Raw genomic sequence first — 22,900 nt, 5'->3', positions numbered from 1 at the left:
TCCCATTACAGAAGGTTGTGAACCATCATGTGGGTACTGGGAATTGAACTCAGGGCCTATAAAAGAGCAGTCAATGCCATTAAACACTGGGCTATCTCCAGCCCCACAGGGAGTGTTCTTAACTACTGAGCAGTCTCTCCAGCCCGTTTTTCTTCTTTTCCTGACCTGCCTGGGAACCTGAAGTGACTAAGGCAGGCTGCTTTGCCCAAGGACACTTAAGTTAAGTGCTCTGGAAGCTTCTAGCTTCTTCCATGAACAAGGTCAACTTTTCCAAAGTGGCGGAGAAACGCCCCAAGGCTAATGTTTTTAATGCACATCTTTGTTTGCTTCTGCCTTGACTGTGGCCGTGTTATATTTTATGGGCTTAATGTTTTAATTTCGTGCTTGGGCCCCGAGGCAATTCACTGAAGGATATGATTTAGAAAATCCAGGAAATAAAGAAATTGTCTGCCTGCCGAAGAGGCATCTGACATTGAATTTTATTAGGGACAAAGCAGATCAACCCGTCGCCAGACTGAGGTATTAAGAGTGTCCTGGTTTAGTGTAGGTTTGTCTTTTTAATTTAATACTAACTCTCCATTCCTTCCAGGGTCAGTTGGGGATACATACCCCCTCCCTGCTCCTTCTCTGCTCACACTCCTGCGGGTGGAAAGCACCCTGACTTCTTCTCAAGGCACTTGGCAGTAGTGACCAGAGCCTACTCTGCACAGCCTCTGAGCTCGGGGCAGGTCTATGTGGTCAGACGGCTTCACAGGATCCTTTTAAGGGCATGTTTCTTTATCGCTTGGAGAAAGTCCCAGAGGAGGAGAAACCTGTGGGGAGAGGGTAGTGAGAAAGAGCTCAGGTCTTTGAATGCTTGTCTGCTCATCCTGTCATGTTCATCAGCCTATCACACCCCCAGGCTCACCATCCACCTGCCGGAGTCTACATTCCGGTCTCTAGTTGACCCAAACCTATGGTGGTCCTAGTCTCTGAAGGCTGAATCCCTAAAATCTGACCCACTATGGTCTTTTGGGAACACCTTAACCCCCACCCCTCCTGATGGTTTGACAAAACGCTAGCCCTGGATAAACCCCTCCAAGTGCTTTCCTTGGCCTGCATCTGGACTTCAGAGATCCGTTCAGCAAGACAGTATAAGACACTGCAGACTGGCTCTGTAGTCCTAGGTGCGTCATCAAATCCATCAAGCCACCCGGGATCTTGTGGGCAAGTTGCTTGACTCTCTGAATTCTTGCTCTCCCTCCTTCCAATTCCTCACCACCTCTTCTTCACTCTCAGCAGACCTTGCCTCCCACTTGGAAGAGAAAAATAGAAGTTCAAGATGAAATCTCCCTTAACATCCCACTGCAAACCTACATCCACATGTGCTCCCATTCTCTCCATGCTCCTGCTTCTTTGGGGTTCTATTGAAGTCCTCCCTCCTCCGCTCTCAGACCAGCCCTCCACCCACACCAATCCCTCCCTCCCACATTCCCTCAAACATTGCTTCCCAGTTCTTTTCCCAGATTCCTAAAATGCCCATCCAGTCCCATCTTTCTCCCCTGGCTCTAAGTTGATTTTTAGGGCAACTTACTTAAGTCTCCTCCATCTCAAAATACACCTCCTCCAATACACACACACACACACACACACACACACACACACACACACACAGCATCTCCCCAGCCCTCCCACACTTGTGGTACCCTGTGCCTGCCCTGTTCTGCACGCAGCACTTTCTGAGTCAATCGTCAGCGATAGCAATCAGACCAAGTGTGAACCTGAACCGTGCCCTTCTCTTCTGGCCTTGGAGCACTTCCCAGCATTCCACATTACTGAACCTCTGCACTCGGCTCCCTCACATGAGCCCCCTCTGACTTTGTTCTTTTGCTTCAGCAGGCTTGTCTTTTGAACAGCCTTACCTGTGGATGTGCCAGAAAAACCTCTTGTACCACCACCTTTCTCTCTGGTGGTACTTGGTGGGCATGGTGTCTACATCCACAGTCCCAAAGAACCTCTTTCCATTGACAAATTTCTATCTTTTCTCTGGTCCAGACCTCTAATTTGTGCCCAAACCAGGTTTCCAAGTACCTACTAGGGGCCTGGGATGTAGCTCAGTGGGGAGTTCTTGTTTACCATTCACAAGGCTCCGGACTCCCACCCCAGCTCCCCATCCTGAGCAGCACACATAACACACAGAAGAAAACAAACATCTATTTGCCCAGTGTCCTTTCTAGCCACAGGCTAGGGCGGATTCTGCTTCTCCTCTGCCACTGCCTCCCTCAGCCCTTCCCCAAGCCCACTTCCTGCTACCTCATCTAAAAGGTTCTGCCTACCTGTTAGGCACACACACCCCAGAGGACACACCCTGAGCTGTTCCTTGCTCACCATCTCCTTCCAGCAGGGGTCAGTGGTGGCTGTGACCAGCTCTAGGGAACTCTGTAGGTAGCCTGCCAAAGTCCTGTGCCCAGCCAGCAAGGCCTTCGCTTGCCTCTCCCCTTGGTTGTATTCTTTCCCAGGGCGAGACGGAGTGTCACTGTACAGGGAGCCACGGGTGTCTTGAACTTAATGTAAACCAGACTGGCCTCCAACTCAGGGCAAGCCACTGGTCTCTGCCTCTGGAGTTCTAGGATTTCAGGCACAGGACACCACTCACGGCTTCAGCCATACCCTTCTGCCTCAAGCTCTTCTAACAGGTGCCCCGCTGACAGGATTCTGCTAATCCAGACTCCCTCACACCTAGCCCAGGTTTTTTCATAGACATCACTTCCTCTGGGGATCCTTCTACTTCCCCTAAGAAGAGAGAGATTCCTCCTTCCTGTGATTTTTTTTTTTTACAATAATTGCTAAGGTACTCAGTTCTATTGCTAAGGAGCTTTCTAAACATTTCTGCTTATAACTCTCTGCCCCCTCATGACAACCCTCGGAGGTAGAAAATGGTAATTATCTCCACTTCTCAGATAAACCAAGGCACAGAGAATGTCTAGAACTTGCCAGGTTCACTTAACAAGAAACAAAGCCAAAATTTAAATCTAGATAGTGTGACTTCAGTGTACTTTTCAAACACCATGCCGTTCCACAGGAAAAGGTTATTCCATCCTTTGATGTATGCCACGGCTGTTCATTTAACACTCGGCCCTCTCGTTAGCCTGGGAAGCGCTGCGGGCGTACAGACCGTGTGGTCTCCAGTAGTAGGCATTCAATACAAATCTGCCTGATGTCTGAATGTAGATTAGTCTCCCGTGTCCTCACACAGCACATGCCACCTGCTCCTGTCACCTGGTCCTGTGTGCTTCTCCCTAGAATGTGAATGTCACTTTTCTTGTCCCTGTGGCCAGATATCACAAGAAGCAACTTACATTAGAAAGATTAACTATGGCTCACAGTTCACAGGCCATGACAGAAGGAAAGATAGGATGGCAGGAATATTGGTTACGCATCAGCAGGCCAGGAAACAGTGAAAGAAGAATGCAGGCACTCCCTACTCAGACACACCCACAGGAGTAGCTCTTAGGTAATTCTAAAGTCCAGTCACCACTAAGGATTTAATTATCATATGTGCTTATGTGGGTCCTAAACTTCAGTGGACATGTGTGTTGACCCAAATTCGTAGTGAAAGCTGTCAGCATATTCCCAACCAGTCCTTGAGGAACAGGTGCCTCAAATAGTCCCAGGCCACTCCCATTCTCTCCTGGTCACTGTACCCCTCAATAAACACAGTAGCCTACATCGGGATTTTTTTTTCTATATTTTGGACTTTCATCTTTCCAACTGTACAGCCTAGCAGTACAGGGTTGTTTGGGGTTCCCTTACCAAATACCAAAGTAATTTTCACATTCTGACTCATAGAGCACCTCCAGCCTGGCCTCTCCACAGTGCTTAAACGTCTCTGCTGTCTTTGAGGCTAATTTTAAATGTCTCTTGGGGGATAGGTGCCCTTCCTCCATGCTTCCCTGAGCTCTGTCTTCTCTCAACAAAGTGCACCAGACATCTGAACTGTAACTGCTAGGTTGTCTGCTGTGTCTCCCACCTGGGTGATTTTTGAGTCAACTGCTTGCTTTGTTTCTCTTTATATGCCCCAAGCCTAGCTAGGTGCTGTCCTAGCTCAGGTAAGGGTTTGTTTAGAGATTCAATACACCAGTGACAACTCAAGCCTTATTCGTGGGACCTAAACACTGTGAAATAAGTAATCGGAAGCAGGGGCCAGTAATCAGGAAGTTCAAAAATGAATAAAGGCGCCACAGGCATCAAATCTTTTCAAAGTGTAAATCAGAATTTAGATGCAGGAGACCTTTTTTTCTTTTTTTAAAATCATGGCCGCCCAGAGGGCGGATCCAGATCAGGACACGCCTTCGAGCCAATGGCAGAGCTGGTTAACCTCCATGGCTCAGCCCTCTTGGACCGGATAGCCCATTCCAGCGGCAAGACTACATTTCCCAGCGCGCCGCGCGGCCCGGTGACGCGAGGCCGGAAGTGAGGGACATGAGGTTCTAGGGCGCGAGGGAAGCGGCTAGCGGGGGCGAGGGGGCGTGCACGTGAATAGCCTGGCCGGATCTCTGGCATGGCCGAGGCCAGGAAGCGGCGGGAGCTGCTTCCCCTTATTTACCATCATCTGTTGCAAGCAGGCTACGTCCGCGCGGCGCGGGAAGTTAAGGAGCAGAGCGGCCAGGTAAGCGTCAGACGGCCCAGTGCAAGATCAAGGGAGCCAGTAGCCCGCGCCCCTCCCGGGAAACCCAACCAGCGCGAGTCAGAGATGTCGGCCAGGGAGCAGGAGGAACATTAAACTCTGCTCTACTCCGTGCGACTTACAGCCACCTCCCAGGCTCAGTTTCCCCATGGGTGCAGTGGGCGGGCCGGAAACTGATCCGACTAGCGCAGCTTTGTAATTCCCGCCCGGGTTCCCGGTAGCGGCAGGTTTACGTTTCCCTAGGATCTTGCCACGTGGCTCTATGTAGTTTCCCTGGGACATCACCTGGAAGTCCAGCTGGAGCAGATTGTCACCACTGTTGTTGGGAACACCGAGACGAAGGTCCCCTTAGTTGATGATCTAGCATGCAGGGCGTGCAGGCCCTTGGCTGTCTTCGGTTATGACAAGACTCGAACCCGTGGTGCACTAACTTCAAAGTTCATTCATTTGGCAACTTTTATTTGGCACTGAGGTGCAGATGATGAAATGGGGCCCCTCTGCCCGCCTCACAGCCTAGTAGATAGTACAAAAGAAACACAAAAGTGACTGTATAGTTAACTTTGTATTAAGCTGTAGAGCAAGAGATTCGAGGTGCGGAAACGTGGGTGGAAGAACCTGGGCGGGGAATATCCAGGACTGCTTCCCTGAGGATGTAGTAGTTGATCTGAGATCTAGAGGGAGATGGGTATTTAGATGCCAGGTTGGAGTGGGACTTCCAAGTGTCCTAGCCTCCAGAAAGTTTGCTGAGCCTGAAGTTTGAAATGCTTGACTATGGAGTCTCCCAAAAAGATAGAGGCAAAGCCGATAGGCAGGAATGGCCTATGGGTTGTCTTCCCAGAAGAACTGTGGTAACTGGTGAACTGGATATTGACCTGGAGGACCCCAGGTGTGGTGGCATCTGCCTTTAAAATCCCATCACTCCAGAGATTGAGGCAGGCGGATCTCTTGAATTCAGAGATAGCCTGGTCTACAAAGTGAGTTTAAGACCAGCCAAGGGCTGCATGGTGAGATCCTGTCTCAGAGAGAGACAGAGAGACAAAGAGAGCTTAAGCTGGAGTGGGGTGGGTGGGGTGGGGCACCCTGGTTTGACCTGTGCCTTTAATCCCAACACTCTGGAGGCCAAGGAGGGTTGGTTTCTGTGAGTTCAAGGCCAGCCTATTAAGTTCCAGGACAGCCCAGGCTACACAGAGAACCTCTGTTTTGAAAAACAAGTGAGTTCAAGGCCAGCCTAATAAGTTCCAGGACTGCCCAGGCTACACAGAGAACCTCTGTTTTGAAAAACAAAACAAAACAAAACAAACAAACAAACAAACAAAAAAACGAACTTAAAGCCCAAAGGTTGCTGGGCCCTTAAGATGCTACCTATTGCTTTCTTAACCTTCCTGGAACTCCATGTCCATCCCTACTCAAACTATATAACTGGAAGCAGGGTATAGAGCCTATCACGTGGTTTGTGTGCCCAAGCAAGAGTGCCCTGCTCTCACAGAGAAGACACAAATACACACACACACACACACACACACACAGAGTTTGTGGCTAGCATGTTGTGGCAGGTGCTGACCATTATGAGGCTAACAAGTGGGATTCAGAGTATCAGCCTCCAGTTATAGCTAAGATGGTCAGAGAAGCTTTAATGGGGACCATGACCTTGGAGTAGAGACTAGAAGGAAATGAGAATAGGCTGTGTGGTTGGCAAGAGAGAGAAAGTTTCAGGGGCAAGAATGGCAAAGCCCTATTGGGAGCCAGTGGCCCGACTTACTTTGTTATGACACTAGGGTAGGGGCAGAATGAAGCTGACTGACTGGACTGTGCCCTTCAGACATGACAAGTTTTCTCTGTGTAGCCTTGGCTGTCCTGGAACTCTCTATAGACTAGGCTGGCCTTGAGCTCAGAGATCTGCCTGCCTCCATCTCCTGGAGCAAAGGAGATACTCTGCATTTCCCTCTCACATTTATTGTTCTGTGAAGAAGGATCCTGAAGTTTGCAGAGAGAGAAGATGAACTGAGTCATGGAATAGGTGCTCTCCCTGACTCATGTTTAGGGGCTAGTACGTTCTTCCTTTGCACATAGCTCTTTGGAGTCCATTGGAGCTGTTCGGTCTTATGCACATAGAGTGCGTCCTCAGCTTAGGCCTGGATTCTACCTGTTGCCCTCTGTTTTAACTGCAACCCTAGCACCCTTTAGGCTCAGTCTCTTTCCAGACGTCCAGTGGATTCCACTGTGTCATGTGGAAGTTTTCAGGGTTTGGGCTATCTTATGTTTTGGAGTAGATTGACTAGCCAGGCCTTGGAAAACCATCCAGGGAGGTTAGGAAAGGAAAGCTCTGTCGTATGGCTTCCATCCCTGGACTGAGGTAGGGATGCTGGGTAATGCTAGTTCAATGCCTACCCCTCCCTCTCTCTCTCTCTCTCTCTCTCTCTCTCTCTCTCTCTCTCTTTTTAAGCTGGGGACCGAACCCAGGGCCTTGCACTTGCTAGGCAAGTGCTCTACCACTGAGCTAAATCCCCAACCCCAGTGCCTACTTCTCAAAGGTGCTTCTTACTGATATATCATGTTGAAAGGTTTGTAGCTGGAACTGTTTGCCCTTCTTGACTCTGGAAGGTTGTGAATGGTTCCTGTAAAGCCAAGTGGACCTGTAAGAGCAAGCAGCGTTTTCCGAAGGACTTGTTGCAGGCCCTGATGTTGGGGAGGATTGGGCCCAGGGGGGATGCCTATTGGGCTGGGTATTTTTTGAAGCTCCGTTTCTCTCTATTTCTCTACAGAAGAATTTCCTGACTCAGCCCGTCACCCTTCTGGACATCTATACACACTGGCAACAGTAAGTCTGGTGGAACGGAAGGGATGGACGAGGGATACCCTAATGAGTCATCTTTGCATTAAGCTAGTATGTGAATGTGTTCTAATAGCCCACTGTGGGCATACCTGTCACCTTCATTAGGACGGTTACATCACATGTATGATTCTCTCTCTCTCTCTCTCTCTCTCTGTGTGTGTGTGTGCGCGTTGCGTGCGCGTGGGTACAATCGCATGCCCGCGCTCACTCGCCCTTCACTCCACACTGAATACTCCTCTGCTGCCTGGGAGGCTCAGAGCACAGGGCGCCTCTTGCCCAGGTGTGTGGGTGTTACTTACTGTACTTCCTTCCTAAGCAAACTCTGTCTGAACTGTGCCACACGCTGTTTCCTGCCTCTGCCCCCTCTGTGGGTGAGGGGTACAGAGTGGACCAAAGATCTCACCCACCGAGCCAGTCTAGAGCAGCGATCACCGATCGAGTCAAACCCAGAAGCTAGCTAGCTACATGACCTTGAACAACTTTTACGACCTCCTAGAATAACATCATCTGCAAAATGAACACTATTACCCTGTTGCGTTGCGAAGCTCAAAATGTAGTGATCTATTTAATACAGTCCTAAAACTGGCCGGTGAAATCTGTCCTGGTGCTATCCTCAGATACTATGCTTGATGTAACAGACAACAAGCAAGAAGGGGAAAAACCCTGTCCTTGTGAAATTCACATTCTGTTGGGAGGAGAGGGGTGGAGCAAACCGGTACATGTAGTAAAGCCACTTCTAACAGCTTCCTGACAAGTGGCCTTCCTAGGAAGAAGGGACCAGGGCAACGCATCCCAAACCGTTGACAGCAGTGTCAAACCCAACTAGGAAGAATGGGGCTTAATGACTTCTTGCAGGTGGGAGAGTGAGGTCAAAGTTCAACAGACGAAGCTGTCTGAAGACTTACACCTTATACACACATGCCCATGCTCCCCACTGTTTTCCTCCCAGACTCCGGGCCAATTCGATAGTGGATCCTTTCTCTGGGTATGTGCCAGATCCTGGGGGGTTGTCATGAGCTGCTGTCCTCCTCTCTGGGGGCCCGTTTGTATAGTGGACTCCTCCAGAAATCAGCCAGTGAAGATAGAAAAGGAAATGAAACTGAATGGCAGGGCAGAGAGTGCTGTGGGGGAGGGGAGTCGGCAAAGATACTCTGCACCAAACTCAAGAGTTCAAAAAAGGAAGAGCAAGGACTCAGCTTCTTAGCTAGGGTTTCTACTGCTGTGATGAAATACCGTGGCAAGAGAGCAGATTGAGGAGGAGAGGATTTACACGGCTGATCCTTCCATACTGAAGGTAGTATGGTCAGGATCCTAAAGGCAGGAGCCAGTGCAGGGGCCATAGAGGATGCTGCTCACTGGCTTGTTCAGCCTGCTTTCTTATAGAACCCAGGGCCACCAGCCCAGGGATGGCACCGTACAAGGGGCTGGGCCCTCCCCTATCAAAAGAAAATCTTAATCAGCTTAAACAGCTGGATCCTGGCTAGAGAGATGGCTCATGGTTAAGAGCACTGACTGCTCTTCCAGAGGTCCTGAGTTCAATTCCCAGCAACCACATGGTGGCTCACAACCATCTGTAATGGGATCTGATGCCCTCTTCTGGTGTGTCTGAAGACAGCGACAGTGTACTCCTATAAAGTAAAAAAAAAAAAACCAGCTGGATCTATGGAAGCATTTTCTCAACAGAGGCTCCTTCCTCTTTGATGACTCTCACTTGTGTCAAGTTAACACACAAACCAGACAGTACACCAGCACAAGAGAAGGACACGATTCTAGGGTCAGGAGAACCTGGATGGTTCTGTGCAGCCTATGGGCTGTGGCCAGTCCCCTGATGGCTGTTGGCTGCTGCTGTTCTGTCACATCGTTGGCTGCTTGTGACCCTGAGAACAGTTAAGGTGCATTAGGAAGTGGGTGAAGATGCAGATAATTTCTGCACTGTGTTAGCGCCACTGTTTAAACTCTCAGTGTACCCATTGCCTTTGAGGACCGGATTAGGCATCTTCCCAAATCTCATGGATATATCCTGTCTCCCTTGTCCTGCAGGACCTCAGAGCTCGGCCTGAAGCAGAAGGCAGAGAATGATGAGACACTGCAAGCCAAGAAGTCTCGAGTGTCAGACCCTATTAGCAGCTCAGAGAGCTCAGAGGAGGAGGAAGAGGAGGCAGAAACGGGAACTGCCAAAGCCAGTAAGAACCCTTCTTGCCGGGTGCTTTGTGAGGTTGTGGCCTACCTTGGCAGTTGTGGGGTCCTAGTCTGCTCTTTAGCAGTGTCTGCCTCTGAACCATTCTTTAGTGTAAAACCAGAAAAGGTGGGGCTTCTCGGAGGGAGCTTGGGGAGTACCAAGGAGCCCTTCCTTTGTGGAAGGCATTGTGACCCCAAGCTCTGAGGAGCGAAGGGTGAATCCTACAATCCCAGAAGGCTGGGTGTAGTGGTACACTCCTTTAAGCTCAGCACAGAGACAAGCGAATCCGAGAATTCGAGGCCAATCTGGCCTACATAGTACTTTCCAGACCAGCAAGGACTACACAGTGAGACCCTGTCTCCCCTCTCCACCCCCCTTCCCCAAAAAAGGATGGCCCACACAGTCGTTCAGTTCACTTCATGAGGGCTGTTTCCACAGCTTCTGGATGCCACTGCTAGAGATGGGGGGAGACCACATTTGCACAAGTGTTGAATTGAGTCCATTTAGAAGGTTGACAGTTCTGACTTCTGAGTGGCCATGGGGCTGCTTCCAGAGTTGCTGGTTGCTTTAGTCACTCTTCTATTGCTGTGAAGAGACACCATGAGTGAGACAACTTATATAAAAGGAAGCATTTAATTGAGGGGCTGGCTTACAGTTTCAGGGGTGTTCGTCCATGATCATCATGGCAGCAGTCAGGCAGGCATGGCACTGGAGCAGTACCCATGAGCTTATATCACTTCAGGCATTGGGCAAAAGAGCTGGAGATTGGGCTTGGTGTGGGCTTTAGAAACCTCAAAGTGCACCCCAGTGACACACCATTAAGGCCACACCTCCTTGTCCTTTCTAAACAGCCCACCAACTGGAAGCCAAACATTCAAATATATTCTCTTTCAAACCACCATGCTGATCCTTCCCCTTATTCTGGCCATACGTGGTAGGTCTGATAGCAGAGTGGCCTCCTGCGGCCTCTTCAGTCTCTTCCCTTCTCACAGCAGCAGCCGTGACGCTGCACCCAGCAATTGGCTGTCTCCAGGCCTCGCAGACACAGTGTTACTTACACAGAAGACACTTTCTTGATTTTTAAGTAGGCTTTCTGATTATAAAAGAAGTAACAGGATCCCTTATAAAATGTTCATTATAGAACACTTGGAAGTTGTTTTAAGAAAAGGCAGGGGAGGTTGGGGATTTAGCTCAGTGGTAGAGCGCTTGCCTAGCAAGCGCAAAGCCCTGGGTTTGGTCCTCAGCTCCGAAAAAAAAAAAAAGAAAAGGCAGGGGAGAAGTCACCCACATTCTCGTCACGTGTACTTCCACAATCTTGTCTTTCATTTATTCTTCCTGTGTATGCTGTGTCACATGTTCAATAGGATATCAGATGTGTATTTTATATCTTAATCTTAAATTATAAATGCAAAGCAGGTCCAGTTTACATACAAAAGCATAGAGAGGGAAGACATAAGAATCCCTGTTGCTGTCCCCAACACTTCCTGCCCACATCACCTGGTGGGCAGCTATAAACCTGCCCTGTTGCTTCCAGTCAGACAGGCGGCCAGCTACGGGTGTGTGGACAGACACACATCTACTTCAAACAGAAGTGGCAAATGCTTGAACTGACTCTGTATTTGATAGTAATCAGCTTTTCTAAAAATCCCTTACTCTCTGACAGTCTCATACACGTATGCAGTATATGTGGGTCATACCCACACCTGGAGCCCCAGGACACACCCCCAGTATGTCCTCTCACCTTAATACCCTCTTTTTGCTTGTCGTGTTTGTTTTTTTATTGTTGCAATCAACCTACTGGATCCAGTTAGCGCTGCCTGCCAGGGTGTTGACTGGTCCTGTGTGGGTCACCGTAGCTGCATTTAGTCCATGAGCATGACCTTTTCGTGACCATAAGACAGCATTTCAACTCTTGCATTAATACCTGCTATTCTAGAATGCTCCCTGAGCCTTGTAGGCTTGATATATGTCCCATCTGGGGCTGAGAGCTCACGTGTCTCTTAACTTCAACTTTGACACGTTAGGAGTCTCTGCATTGCTACTGCAGAAAGAGGTGTGTGTGTGTGTGTGTGTGTGTGTGTGTGTGTGTGTGTGTGTGTAAATGACAGTAGTAAGTCCCAAGTCCCACCCCATGTGCCCCACACTCCCACCTCCAGCCTACGATCTTGAGCTAGTACTCAATTTTTAAAGCTGTGTGGTGGACTGACTTATAATCCACTTTTTAAAAAAGAATTATTTATTTATGTATATGAGTATATTGGAACTGTCTTCAGACACACCAGAAGAGGCATCGGACTCTGTTCCAGATGGCTGTGAGCCATCAAGTGGTTGCTGGGGATTGAACTCAGGACCTCTGGAAGAGCAGTCAGTGCTCTTAACCACTGAGCCATCTTTCCAGCCCTGAAACTGACTTTTACATTTTGGAGTTTTGTTGTTTTCCTCTAGTTCTTCTTGAGACAAGGTCTCGCTAAGTAACCTAGACTAGTCTCATCCTGCCTCAGCTTTCTGGGTGCTAGCCTTATAAGCATGTGCCACCATGTTTCGCTTAATTTAAGAGTCCTCTTTGAAGTATTTATGGGTAACATGACAGGATGTTATTTTCTTCAAAATCATGTGTGATGGGGAAAGGGAAAATGAGACAGTGGGTGAACTAAGGTTAGCCACAGGTTGATAAGAGGTTAAATAAAGGATGAAGCTGCATATCATAATACATACATACATACATACATACATACATACATACATACATACATACAAACAATCAAACAAGTTGGAGCTAGGTGGCTTTAGTGTACTTCTGGACATGTTGAAAACTTTGCACAAGTGCAGAAGGAGTATCAAGGCACCAGAAAATGAATTCAATCCTGCCGTTTATATCGACATCTGTCCCTTTAATGATAATTTCTTTCCCTGAATGCCTGAGATCCAAGGTACTATTTCTTAACACCCTCGATAGTCTGGATCTAGTGTCTCCTCCTAGTCCCAGGTTCCTGAGTCAGTGCCATTGACCTCCACATACCTTTCTTTGTGGCCTGGGGCTGGCTGCCTAACCACTGCCCTTCAGGGACCATCAGGACTGACTGTTGCCAAAGAGTGGTTGCTGTCGCCAGAGTCAGGCATGTTTTGTAGTGGTGGATGGTAGGATTGTAAGCCTGTCCTTTCCCTCTGGGGCCTCCAGATCTCATGCCACGGAGCAGCTGGGAGTCCCTCGGGGATGCAGGCATGGGAAGCTGATACAGCACAGAGTTCTTCCTCATGGTTCTGGGCTAGGCCTCAGATCCTCATACTAGCACCAAGCAGTCAGTAACTAGGACCGTTAGGTGGCGTAAATGCTGCCCATCTTAGATGAGAAGAGACCACCCTGCTCACAGCGTTTGTGTCTTGCAGCCCCAAGACCGACACCTGTCAATTCCACAGCTGCAGCTTTGCCATCAAACATGAAACAAAAGGTGAGTTACTTCTAAGTTATTTACTACCTGTGGGAGCCATATCCAGTGGAGCACAGCCTGCTGTCAGGATACGGTCGTAAGGTTCGACTTGTGTCTCCAGGTGCCTGTCTTCATCTTGCTGGGCCTCAGGTGCCTTTTCTGTAAAACAGAAGTGGTGCTTCAAGCCACACAGCACGTGGGCAGGGGCCTTCCTCTCTCCTCCCTGTACCCACCGGTTCACTGAGAACTCTCCAGTCCCTGCTGTGCTGCTAGGCAGTCAGTGCCATCATAAGGAAGACTTCTGTGTTTGCACTCGACACATTTTCTAGATCAGAAAGTACTTTTAAAATGTCATTTGCCAGTAATCCGTCAACACTGTTGCAGACACATAAATGATTGTGTCACCCGAACCAGGAGATGGCAATAATATGTAAGAGTAATGATGAAATAATGATAGTATCACAGTGAATTACAGCTTAATGCAAAGTGGGAATGGCTGTGGCCCAGGAGCGGTAATGCGCTCTTCATGCCTGTGTGAAAGGCATCTTCGTCTTCCTGTAGAGATGACTGTTACAGGCTAAAGCTGACCGCCCTTCAGCTACGGGGGAAGGTGGGACATTCACAGAGCTCAGAAGTGGCCTTGAAGGACCCACAGGTCCAGCCTATACATACCTATACATTTCACATGTCCTGTCATGACAGAGAGCTCATCCCTCCCATACTCTGTAGGCAAAGACCAAGACAGCCAACAAGACGGTGAACTCCGTGCTGCCCCCTGCGTCCGGAAAGACAGCGGTCCAGCTGCTGTCTGGGAAGTCACCCAAGAAGTCAGCAGAGCCCTTGGCCAGCATTGTCTTGGCCTCAGAAACTGAGGAGGAGGGCAGTGCCCAAGTCCTGGGACCCACTGCCAAGCCTGGTGAGAGACCCCCAGAGCCTGGGGCAAGGGGACAGGACTACACACCGCAGTGCTATACTTACTCTGAGACATTTCTGAATGTGGGTTTGTCTCTGAGATAGCCAGGGTTCTACAACAGCCATTTTCCCCCTTTTCTGACCTAGATCAGTTGCCCATGCAACTATGGGCTCTTGGATTTCTTTTTATTTATTTTAAATTCACTTTTATTTTATGTGCATTGGGGTTTTTTTGTTGTTGTTTTTTGTTTGTTTTGTTTTGTTTTTTTGCCTGCATGTATGTCTATGTGAGGTATCAGATCTTGGAGTTACCAGAGACAGTTTTGAGCTGCCACGTGGGTGCTAGGAATTGAACTCAGTCCTCTGGAAGAGGCTCTTAACCACCAAGCCATCTCTCCAGCCCTCTATATGGGCTTTTCAGAGGATGGCGTTTTCTGGCTTCTCTCTCTGGTGGGTTACAGGGACCACTGTGGTCACTTGGAAACTAAATGAAATGGCATAGGTCTCTCTCCCTTATGCAAACAAAATAGGCCTTTGCCCAGCCTGTCCCCCATTCCCCAACTTGATAGCAAATAGTGACTTGATTAACCATCGGGTGCTTCTAGCCTTTCCAAGACTTCAGGGAGGTCTGCAAAAGTGGATAGTGAGGGTCCCCACTCCAGCTGGGGGACTTTGAGTCAGGGCAGATACCTAACCCTGTACAGGTGAGAAGCAAGTGCTCCCTAGGTTTGACTAGCAACCAGCATGGAGGCTCTGGAAAGGGAGGTGAGTATGGAAAGGTTCCTCAGTCCCCTGTGTCCACCCTCAGGAATGGTGTCAGCAGGCCAAGCCAGCAGTTCCAGCGAGGATACCTCCAGCTCAAGCGATGAGACAGATGTGGAGGTAATTGTCACCCATCCCCCAGCGTTGCTCTCTTGCAGCTCTGATTCTCCCATGCCTTGCTAGTGTGGCCAGTTACCAGCCCAGCAGCTGTGTCGACAGCTGGAGGGTTACAGGCAAGGCTAGGCAGTTGGGGAACGAGGACCACAGTACTGCTCAGGATATGCTGGGCGTGAGGTCCTAGGCTGGGAAAGGACCCTGAATAGGGCTAACTGTGACATGTGGTCAGGTGTAATGCTGTCTAGAGGATTCTGTGCCCAGTGGTCAATGTGGGTTTGGGGCTAGAATTAGATGGGGACCCTTGGTCTGCAGCCTTGTCTCTTTGATCTTGAGAATACAGAGTGAGCCACGTAGGCAGCATGCCTGTCTTCGTGGGGACCTTGGATATTTAACTGCAGTGGGGAAGGAAAACAGAAAGCCATAGGGGTCAGCCTGACACCTGGTGAGCAGGTGTGGGAGGAGGGAGCTTTTATTTCTTTCTAAAGCAATTTCTTGCACAATGTACAAGATGAGGTTAGTCCTCGCAGGGCCTCAATCCTCTGTCTGAACTGGCAGGTCAGTGTTAGGTGTGAGGGTTATTGTAGGGTCACTGAGGGGTCGTCACAGGGTTTTAAGCACTGAAGTGAGGTGGCCTGGCTTGGATTTCGAAAAGATTGCTGCTGTGGCCTGGACTGGAGGAAGATTTAGAGTAAAATTGGCGAGGCCCACTGGCAGACTGTCAGGTAACAGCGACGATGTGCTGGTGGCAGGAACCAGTATGTCCCATATGTATGACACACGTTATTTGTCTTAATAGCCAACCTGTACCCCAATACAAAGAAAGCCACAAGCTTATAAAAATAAAAGACACAAGGGTGCTTATACTCCAGTTGCTGGATCTTGGGCATGAACTTTGCAAATTACAGTGTTATATCACAATTTCCAAAGGTTGGACACTTCAGAGGGAGGGCTAGCAGGAGCCAGGGATAGACTGCCTGTGGTGCTGCCCCACCAGACCCTGTGGCCCTGCGTAACCCAAGGCTTGGCTACAGCTGTTCCTCACCTTCCCTCTCTGTGGGTCCTAAGTATAATGAGACCCTAGGGATTCCTCTGGATCCCTTTACTCCAGGCTGTGCTCCTGCAAATCCAGCACCTAAGTATACAGCACCAGAAACCGGAAACCAGTGCAGAGCTGCTCCAGCAAACAGGAGGGCGGTGCCATAGGCTCTCAGGGGCCTGAGGTGCAGCAGTGAAACTGGTGCCAACTGGCCTACTGGCTACCTCAGGCCTGTCGGGATTTTGGAACACTAAGGAAATCCCAGGAAGAAGTTCAAACCGGTGCAAATGCCAGCCAGTCTCCTCTCCCTGGACAGTACCTCAGTCAGATGCGTTTTAATTTTTTTTTAAAGATTTATTCATTTATTATATATAAGTATACTGTAGCTGTCTTCAGACACACCAGAAGAGGGCATTGGATCTCTTTACAGATGGTTGTGAGCCACCATGTGGTTGCTGGGAATTGAACTCAGGACCTCTGGAAGAGTAGTCGGGTGCTCTTAACCGCTGAGCCATCTCTCCAGCCCAGATGCGTTTTAATTTAAGTGGCCCCTCGGGATGGACCCTCTTGTAAAGCTATCAGTGAGTAGGCAGGCATAGTGGCTGAGTTCTGCCCCAGAGGTAGTTAGGGGTCCCCTAAGCCTTTGTGCTGCCCTTAAATGATCTGTGTCTTCTTAGGAAAGGGTGTAAGGTTCTTTCTGCCTCTAGGAAATGGAAAGGAATATGCTTTTAAGAAGGGGCTCGTATTACTTTTCTATTGCTAAGAATGGCCCCCATAGGCTCATATATCTGAATGCTTGGTCACCGAGGAGTAGACCTGTTTGAAAGGATTATAATGGTTCGGAGGTGTGGCCTTATTGGAGAAACCATGTCACCCCTGCAGTTGGGCTTTGAGGTCTCAAAAGTTCCCTAAGTCCTTGTCAAACTTAGTCTCTGTCTAGCCGTGAGTCAGGTTGCAGTTCCAGGCTCCTCCAGTACCGTGTCTTTCTCTTAAATGACCACCTTGGTTGTGGTGTCTCTTCATAGCAGTAGAGCAGTGACTAAGACACCGAAGCAAGTTTCTTTAAAAAAAAAAAAAAAAAAAAAAAAAAGAGTTTAATCGAACTTACGGTTTCAAAAGGTTAGAGTTTGTGGTGGTAGAGCAAAGGCATAACAGCGGGAACAGCTCGGAACTCAAACCCCAATTCACAAGCTGGGGGCTTAAGTCTTGAAACCTGTAAGCCTAGCCCAGTGACACACCTCGTCCAGCAAGGTTCCAGTTGGGAACCGAGTATTCAAACTGGAGCCTATGGGGCCATTCTCATTTAAATTGCCACAGAGCTTGACTGTAATTGGGTTTCTATTCCCTGCTTCTAGGTGAAACCCTCAACAAAACCACAGGCCAAAGCTCCAGTAACTCCTGCCAAGGATCCTCCAGCAAGAACAGCCTCAGGCCCTACCAAGCTAGGGGATGTGACACCCGCATCAGCAAGGGCTGCAGCCACTAAAGCGGCAGAGTCTGAGAGCAGTGAGGAGGACTCAGAGAGTGAGGACGAGGCCCCTGCTGGCCTGCCTAGCCAGGTGAGCCACTACCTGTGGCCCCTGATTGGAGCCAAAGCCACTGTGTCATAGAGTACTCCTGCTGAAGAGGACCCATTCTAGAGTTTATGGGGAGGGAGAAGAGTGGGGAAGAGTTGAAAAACAGCAGCAACTGGCCAGGGGTCTTTGGTCCCTATGGAAACCGTCCACTGGGCCCACACTGCAGCCAGAATGGCTGATGCCTTTGGGGGGATCAGGGGTTGTCTGATGACTGTGTTACTAGCCTTGGATTCCGTGGAAGGCCACTGTACCAGTGTCCTCTAATTCATGTACTTCCTGCCTTGGCATCCCAAATTCAGGGGTTACAGGCATGTGCTATCATGCCGTCTCAAGTTTTCTGTCGCTTCAAAGAGATGTCATCACAAAGCAACTTATAAAAGAGAGAATTCAAATGGTTGCTTACAAGTCCATGACCATCATGACTGAGAACATGGGTGGCAGTCAGGCGTGGGGCTGGAGCAGTGGCTAAAAGCCTAAAACTGGTCCCCAAGTAGAGAGAAAGCTAACTTGAAAGCCAGTAGTGCACCTTCTCTAACAAAGCCAAGTCTTCTAATCCTTCCAAATGCTTCCATCAACGGAAGGGGGAGGGAGACACAGCAAGTATTCAGATACTACATGTACACCAGTGAGTCCTGGGAATCTTTAAGGGCTCGGTTCTGTCTTCAGCTTTTCTAGCCAAACCAGACCCTGAGCGGCAACCAATAGAGAGAATCTATTTTGTTCCTCTTTTGGGGCCTTTCCCATGGAGTGTGATTCAGATAGCAATCTCATGGTCCTGCACGCATGCCGGGGCAAGCAGGAAGGACTAGGAAGTCTTTAGAGTTGGAACAGGGAGGAAGAAGTGAAGGGAGTCCGTATCCATGACGGGGTGGGGGGTGTGATACGGTATAACATGGTGATTAAAATGTTAAATACGAGCTGTTTGACAATACAAAGAGGCCAAGGGAGGACCCAGAGATGTGACCTCAGACCTGAGGTTGAAGGGTGCAGAGGACATAGTTGGGTGCTGAAGCTCTGAAGCTAGTTACAGGGTGGGCAGACCCAGCCTACTTGGGGCTGCACTGTGAGTGTTGGTTCGTGTCTGAAGAGAGGAGCTGAATGCAGCTTGTGTGCAGTAACTCTACACAGAGGGTCTTAAAAGGGCCAAAGCCATTTATTTTCTAGGAAATTTAGGGCCAAGTGGACAAGGCCTATGGCCACCCTATCAAACACAGGAGGCAGTGGTGAGCCTTTGACTGAGAACAGTGAAGGAGGGGAGTGGGTAAAAAGGAGGGGACTGGATCTAGAACAGAAGTTCTCAACCTCCATAAATCATCTCATTGCTACTTCATAACTGTAATTTTGCTACTGCTATGAATCAAAATGTAAATATCTGATATGCAGAACATCTGATGTGTGACCCCAAAAAGGGTCATGACCCACAGGATGGTAGCTGCTGATCTAGGAGTCCTGTTTGTTTAGCACAGAAAACCGTGGGAAGTTTGAGGTTTCTTCCATGTTTGGAAGAACTTTACGTACCCCTTCTCTGCCCTGAGCCTTGCTGGCTACTTAATGAGCTGGCCAGACTCAGGCCAGTGTATGTACCCACAGAGCAGACTTTTCCAGCTAAGGATTTAACCATTTATGTGCTAGGACTGTCCAGGGCAGGATAAAAGTCACTATACTGGGTGTCACTGGGTGCTGAGGAGGTCTTCGGTGCTCTGGTACTGGAAGGGTAAGGAACTGATTAGTGCCAAGGAACCAGAGGGTCCAGGGTAGCTAGGGCACCAATGAAGAAAAAGGAAATTGGTATCTGCAGAACCTCTGGGCTTTTTCCTGTTGGCATCCTCAGAGGACTGGAGAAGGAACTATTCTTTTCCCTTCACCAGGTAACAACCCCTGGAAAAGGTCTTCATGTCAGAGCTGCCTCAGTTTCTGCCAAGGGGATGTCTAGGAAAGGGCCCATCTCAGCAACCCCAGAGAAGACTGGGCCCATAACCCCCCAAGCCAAGACAGGAAGGCCACAGAAGGATATGGAAACCAGCAGTGAGGACGATTCTGACAGTGAGGATGAGATGCCAGTCACTGTGACCACTCCTCAGGTGAACCTGGGGGATGGAACATCACAGCCTAGACCTGAAGGCTACTAACCTGTCTCCTCAGCTGGTCCCAGCCCCTGTCCCTTCTCCTCAGCTGGTCCCAGCCCCTGTCCCTTCTCCTCAGCTGGTCCCAGCCCCTGTCCCTTCTCCTCAGCTGGTCCCAGCCCCTGTCCCTTCTCCTCAGCTGGTCCCAGCCCCTGTCCCTTCTCCTCAGCTGGTCCCAGCCCCTGTCCCTTCTCCTCAGCTGGTCCCAGCCCCTGTCCCTTCTCCTCAGCTGGTCCCAGCCCCTGTCCCTTCTCCTCAGCTGGTCCCAGCCCCTGTCCCTTCTCCTCAGCTGGTCCCAGCCCCTGTCCCTTCTCCTCAGCTGGTCACAGCCCCTGTCCCTTCTCCTCAGCTGGTCACAGCCCCTGTCCCTTCTCCTCAGCTGGTCACAGCCCCTGTCCCTTCTTACTGATAAGGCTCCCTGCTTCTATCAGGTCTCTGCACACATCTGCCTTCTGATTCACTCCTCAATTCTCAAACCAGGCAAGGCCTTCCGGGAAGAGCCCTCAGGTCAGAGGTACCTCTGCCCCTGCCAAGGAGTCATCCCAGAAAGGGGCTCCTGCAGTCACCCCTGGGAAGACAAGACCTGTGGCAGCCCAGGCCCAGGCAGGGAAGCCAGAGACCAGGAGCAGTGAGGAGTCAGAGAGCGACAGTGGAGAGACACCAGCAGCTGGGACTCTAACTACAAGTCCTGCCAAGGTGAGGCCAGGGATGCCTTGTGCTCTGCCTAGAAAGGCTTCATTCTTCAAAACCACAGCATCTTCCCCTGAGCTTACCCTCTGTCACTCACAGGTGAAACCTTTGGGGAAAAGCCCCCAGGTCAGACCTGCCTCCACTGCAAACCTGGGGTCATCTAGAAAAGGAGCCAACCCACCCTGCCTTGGGAAGGTGGGGTCAGCAGTTCTCAAGGTCCAAACGGGAAAGGAAGAAGAGGACTCAGAGAGCAGCAGCGAGGAGTCGGACAGTGACGGGGCTGTGAATGCAGCCAAGGTAAGTTTTTGCAGAGGTCTCTCACCCTCAGTTCTGTCATCCAGGTCTCTAGTTGCTGCCTGTCTCCTACCTGGGGCTCCCACTGATCTCATTCCAGGCAAAGCCCCCAGGGAGAAAAGCCACTCCAGCACTCCCTCGGAAGACGGGGCCTGTGGCCACCCAGGTCAAGACTGACAAGGGCAAAGACCACGAAGAGAGCAGCGAGGAGTCGACCGACAGCGAGGAGGAGGCAGCACCAGCAGCTTCTGCTGCTCAGGTGGGAACCAGGGAAGAAAGGCAGCCTGACTTGCCCTGACCTGCCCCAGTTGGAAACCCCTCCTCTCAGAATTATATGGGTTCTGGTTGGTAGAGAGGCCAGGAGGCACTGCATCTCAGAACAAATGAGTCCAGGAGTCTCCTCCAACCTTCATCTGTGCTTTCTCCACAGGCTAAACCAGCTCCGATAAAGCAGATGAAAGCTTCCCCTAGGAAAGGCACGGCTGCATCCACCACAGGGGCGAGCGCCTCGTCCCCTCGTAAGGCAGGAACAAAGACCTCTTCAGCCAGCCTATCATCCCTGGCTCTGCCCAAGGGCACCCAGAAGCCAGATGTGGACTCCTCTAGCGAGTGGGAGTCAGAAGGAGCTGCTCCTGGCACCACCGGGGTACAGGTAAGGGCTGCATTTGCCCAGATGGGCTCACTCCTAGCCCCCATAGAGCTTTTCAGGCCCTTGAGAAACCCTTTCTTCCTCTTGTCATTCTAGGGAAAGTCTGGGGGAAAGGGCCTCCAAGGGAGAGCTGCCTCAGGACAAGGGGTGGCCCCACTGCACGCTCAGAAGACAGGGCCTTCAGGTGCCCAGGTCAAAGCCACAGCACAGGAAGACTCAGAGAGCAGCGAAGAGGAATCCAGCAGTGAAGAAGAGGATGAGACCCCAGCACAGGTGAGGTAGGGAGGAACCAGCCTGAACCAAGACTGAGGATGAACTCACCTGAGGCTGCCCTTGGTCCTGAGAGCACAAAATCCTGGGGCTCAGATCAACTAGTTCTCAAGTTCCCCTGCCCTCTGTTTCCTGAGCCCCCAGTTCTAGGTTCCCACACGTCTGGGTATACCCCACACACTCTGCCCACTGCCACTCTAGGCAGAAGTCTATGGCATTGGCCTTCAGGACGGTGCCACCTGGAGCAATTGTGCAGTACACACCATTGCAGCAGGATAGGTGGAACTGTTTTGGGGTGTGCAATGAGGCTAGCCAAGCATGGTACCTCAGATATTTTAAGAGGAATGTCGTATCGATGAGGAACTGAAAGTCATCTGGTGAGGTAGAGGGTAGATATTTCAGGCAAAGAAGCAGTCTGTACAAAAGCCAAGAAAGTTGGCTTGGGTAGCACCACAAGCAGGATTAAGTAACAGAGGCCAAGAGCCAGGTTACCAGCTCTATTCCTGAGGCCTTGGCTACGCTCCAGTCTTGTCAGAAATCCACCCTTGTGGGGATGAGTAGTGGTTAGGCCGCTGGTGGCAGAATTGAGAGGCACACCACCTGGCCCCCGAGAGCAGGAAATGAAAAGGAGCCTGTCACTGTCACTGTCCTTAAGTCCTGCGCTGTGGGGACCGTCCTTAAGTCCTAACTGTCATGCACATGAGAGGCACTGGGAGATGAAGCTACCTTGAAACTGACAGTGACAATGTCTGGATGAGCCAGGGCCTGAAATGTCACTGGATGCCTTTCTGTTTCACACTGGCGGGATTGCCCCAGTCTATCGAATGACCGTCTTACTCCGGCTGAGGCCATAGCTCGGTGCTATAGTGTTTGCCTACCATGCGCAAGGCCCTGGCTTCTATCTAAGCTGAGCGCCCTGACAGGCATTTTGGGGGTTGGGGAGGAGGGGGAGATTAAGCAGAAAAAAAATCCTGAAACAATCTTTCAATCTTGTTCTGTTAACCCGATCAGTTCTTAGTTCGTGGATTGAGATGGATGTTTGGGCTCCAGCCCCCTCAGCATCTCAGGGAAAAGAAAGGCACAAGTTTACGGTTTTCTATGGTATTCGACTCCCATCCTGTAGAGTAGCATTAATGACGTGGAGCCTAGCTGGAAGAGAACCTCAGACACAGTTGTGTTTGGGTAGGGATCATACATAAGCTTCACAATGCTGAGTGTGTGCTACTGCCCGTTAGAGCACTTAAACAGTCTGTCTAATCTTTGCAGAAATCTAGGTACGCTGTATTTTTACACTCCTTTTATAGACATGGCAGTGGGGCCCGGTAAGATAAGTGGCTCCTTCTTCGTTTTGTTTTGTTTTTGGA

General features: G+C 50.0%; 1 protein-coding gene and 1 long non-coding RNA gene across 4 annotated transcripts in view; one reads left to right on the top strand and one right to left on the bottom strand.

Moving 5' to 3' along the window:
• The first annotated feature begins 4,414 nt into the window (after nt 1–4,414).
• The window catches only part of Tcof1 (treacle ribosome biogenesis factor 1), a 33,408-nt gene continuing 14,922 nt past the window's right edge, over nt 4,415–22,900 (top strand). For 2 of the 3 annotated variants that reach the window (XR_015642193.1, XM_087592419.1), the window contains exons 1-13: nt 4,438–4,648; nt 7,429–7,484; nt 9,540–9,682; nt 13,066–13,127; nt 13,836–14,022; nt 14,827–14,900; nt 17,289–17,492; nt 19,379–19,591; nt 20,114–20,329; nt 20,423–20,620; nt 20,718–20,876; nt 21,048–21,269; nt 21,363–21,539. Coding sequence is in view for 2 of the 3 variants with exons in the window: in XM_087592419.1 (XP_087448545.1) it covers nt 4,541–4,648; nt 7,429–7,484; nt 9,540–9,682; nt 13,066–13,127; nt 13,836–14,022; nt 14,827–14,900; nt 17,289–17,492; nt 19,379–19,591; nt 20,114–20,329; nt 20,423–20,620; nt 20,718–20,876; nt 21,048–21,269; nt 21,363–21,539 (2,019 nt within the window). In the remaining variant the exon portion in view is untranslated. 3 annotated transcript variants of the gene reach the window in all.
• On the bottom strand, nt 9,966–21,823 carry LOC147999822 (uncharacterized). The gene is made up of 3 exons (XR_015643032.1): nt 21,588–21,823; nt 13,155–13,265; nt 9,966–10,263 (listed from the first exon to the last, which is right to left on the bottom strand). It is a non-coding gene; the product is annotated as an uncharacterized LOC147999822 (long non-coding RNA).

This window comes from Rattus norvegicus, chromosome 18 (assembly GCF_021556685.1).
Source record: "Rattus norvegicus strain SHRSP/BbbUtx chromosome 18, alternate assembly SHRSP_T2T, whole genome shotgun sequence".
Taxonomy (NCBI): Eukaryota; Metazoa; Chordata; class Mammalia; order Rodentia; family Muridae; genus Rattus; species Rattus norvegicus.
The sequence above is the reverse complement of the archived record's forward strand: the minus strand, read 5'-3'. Positions and strand labels throughout refer to the sequence as shown.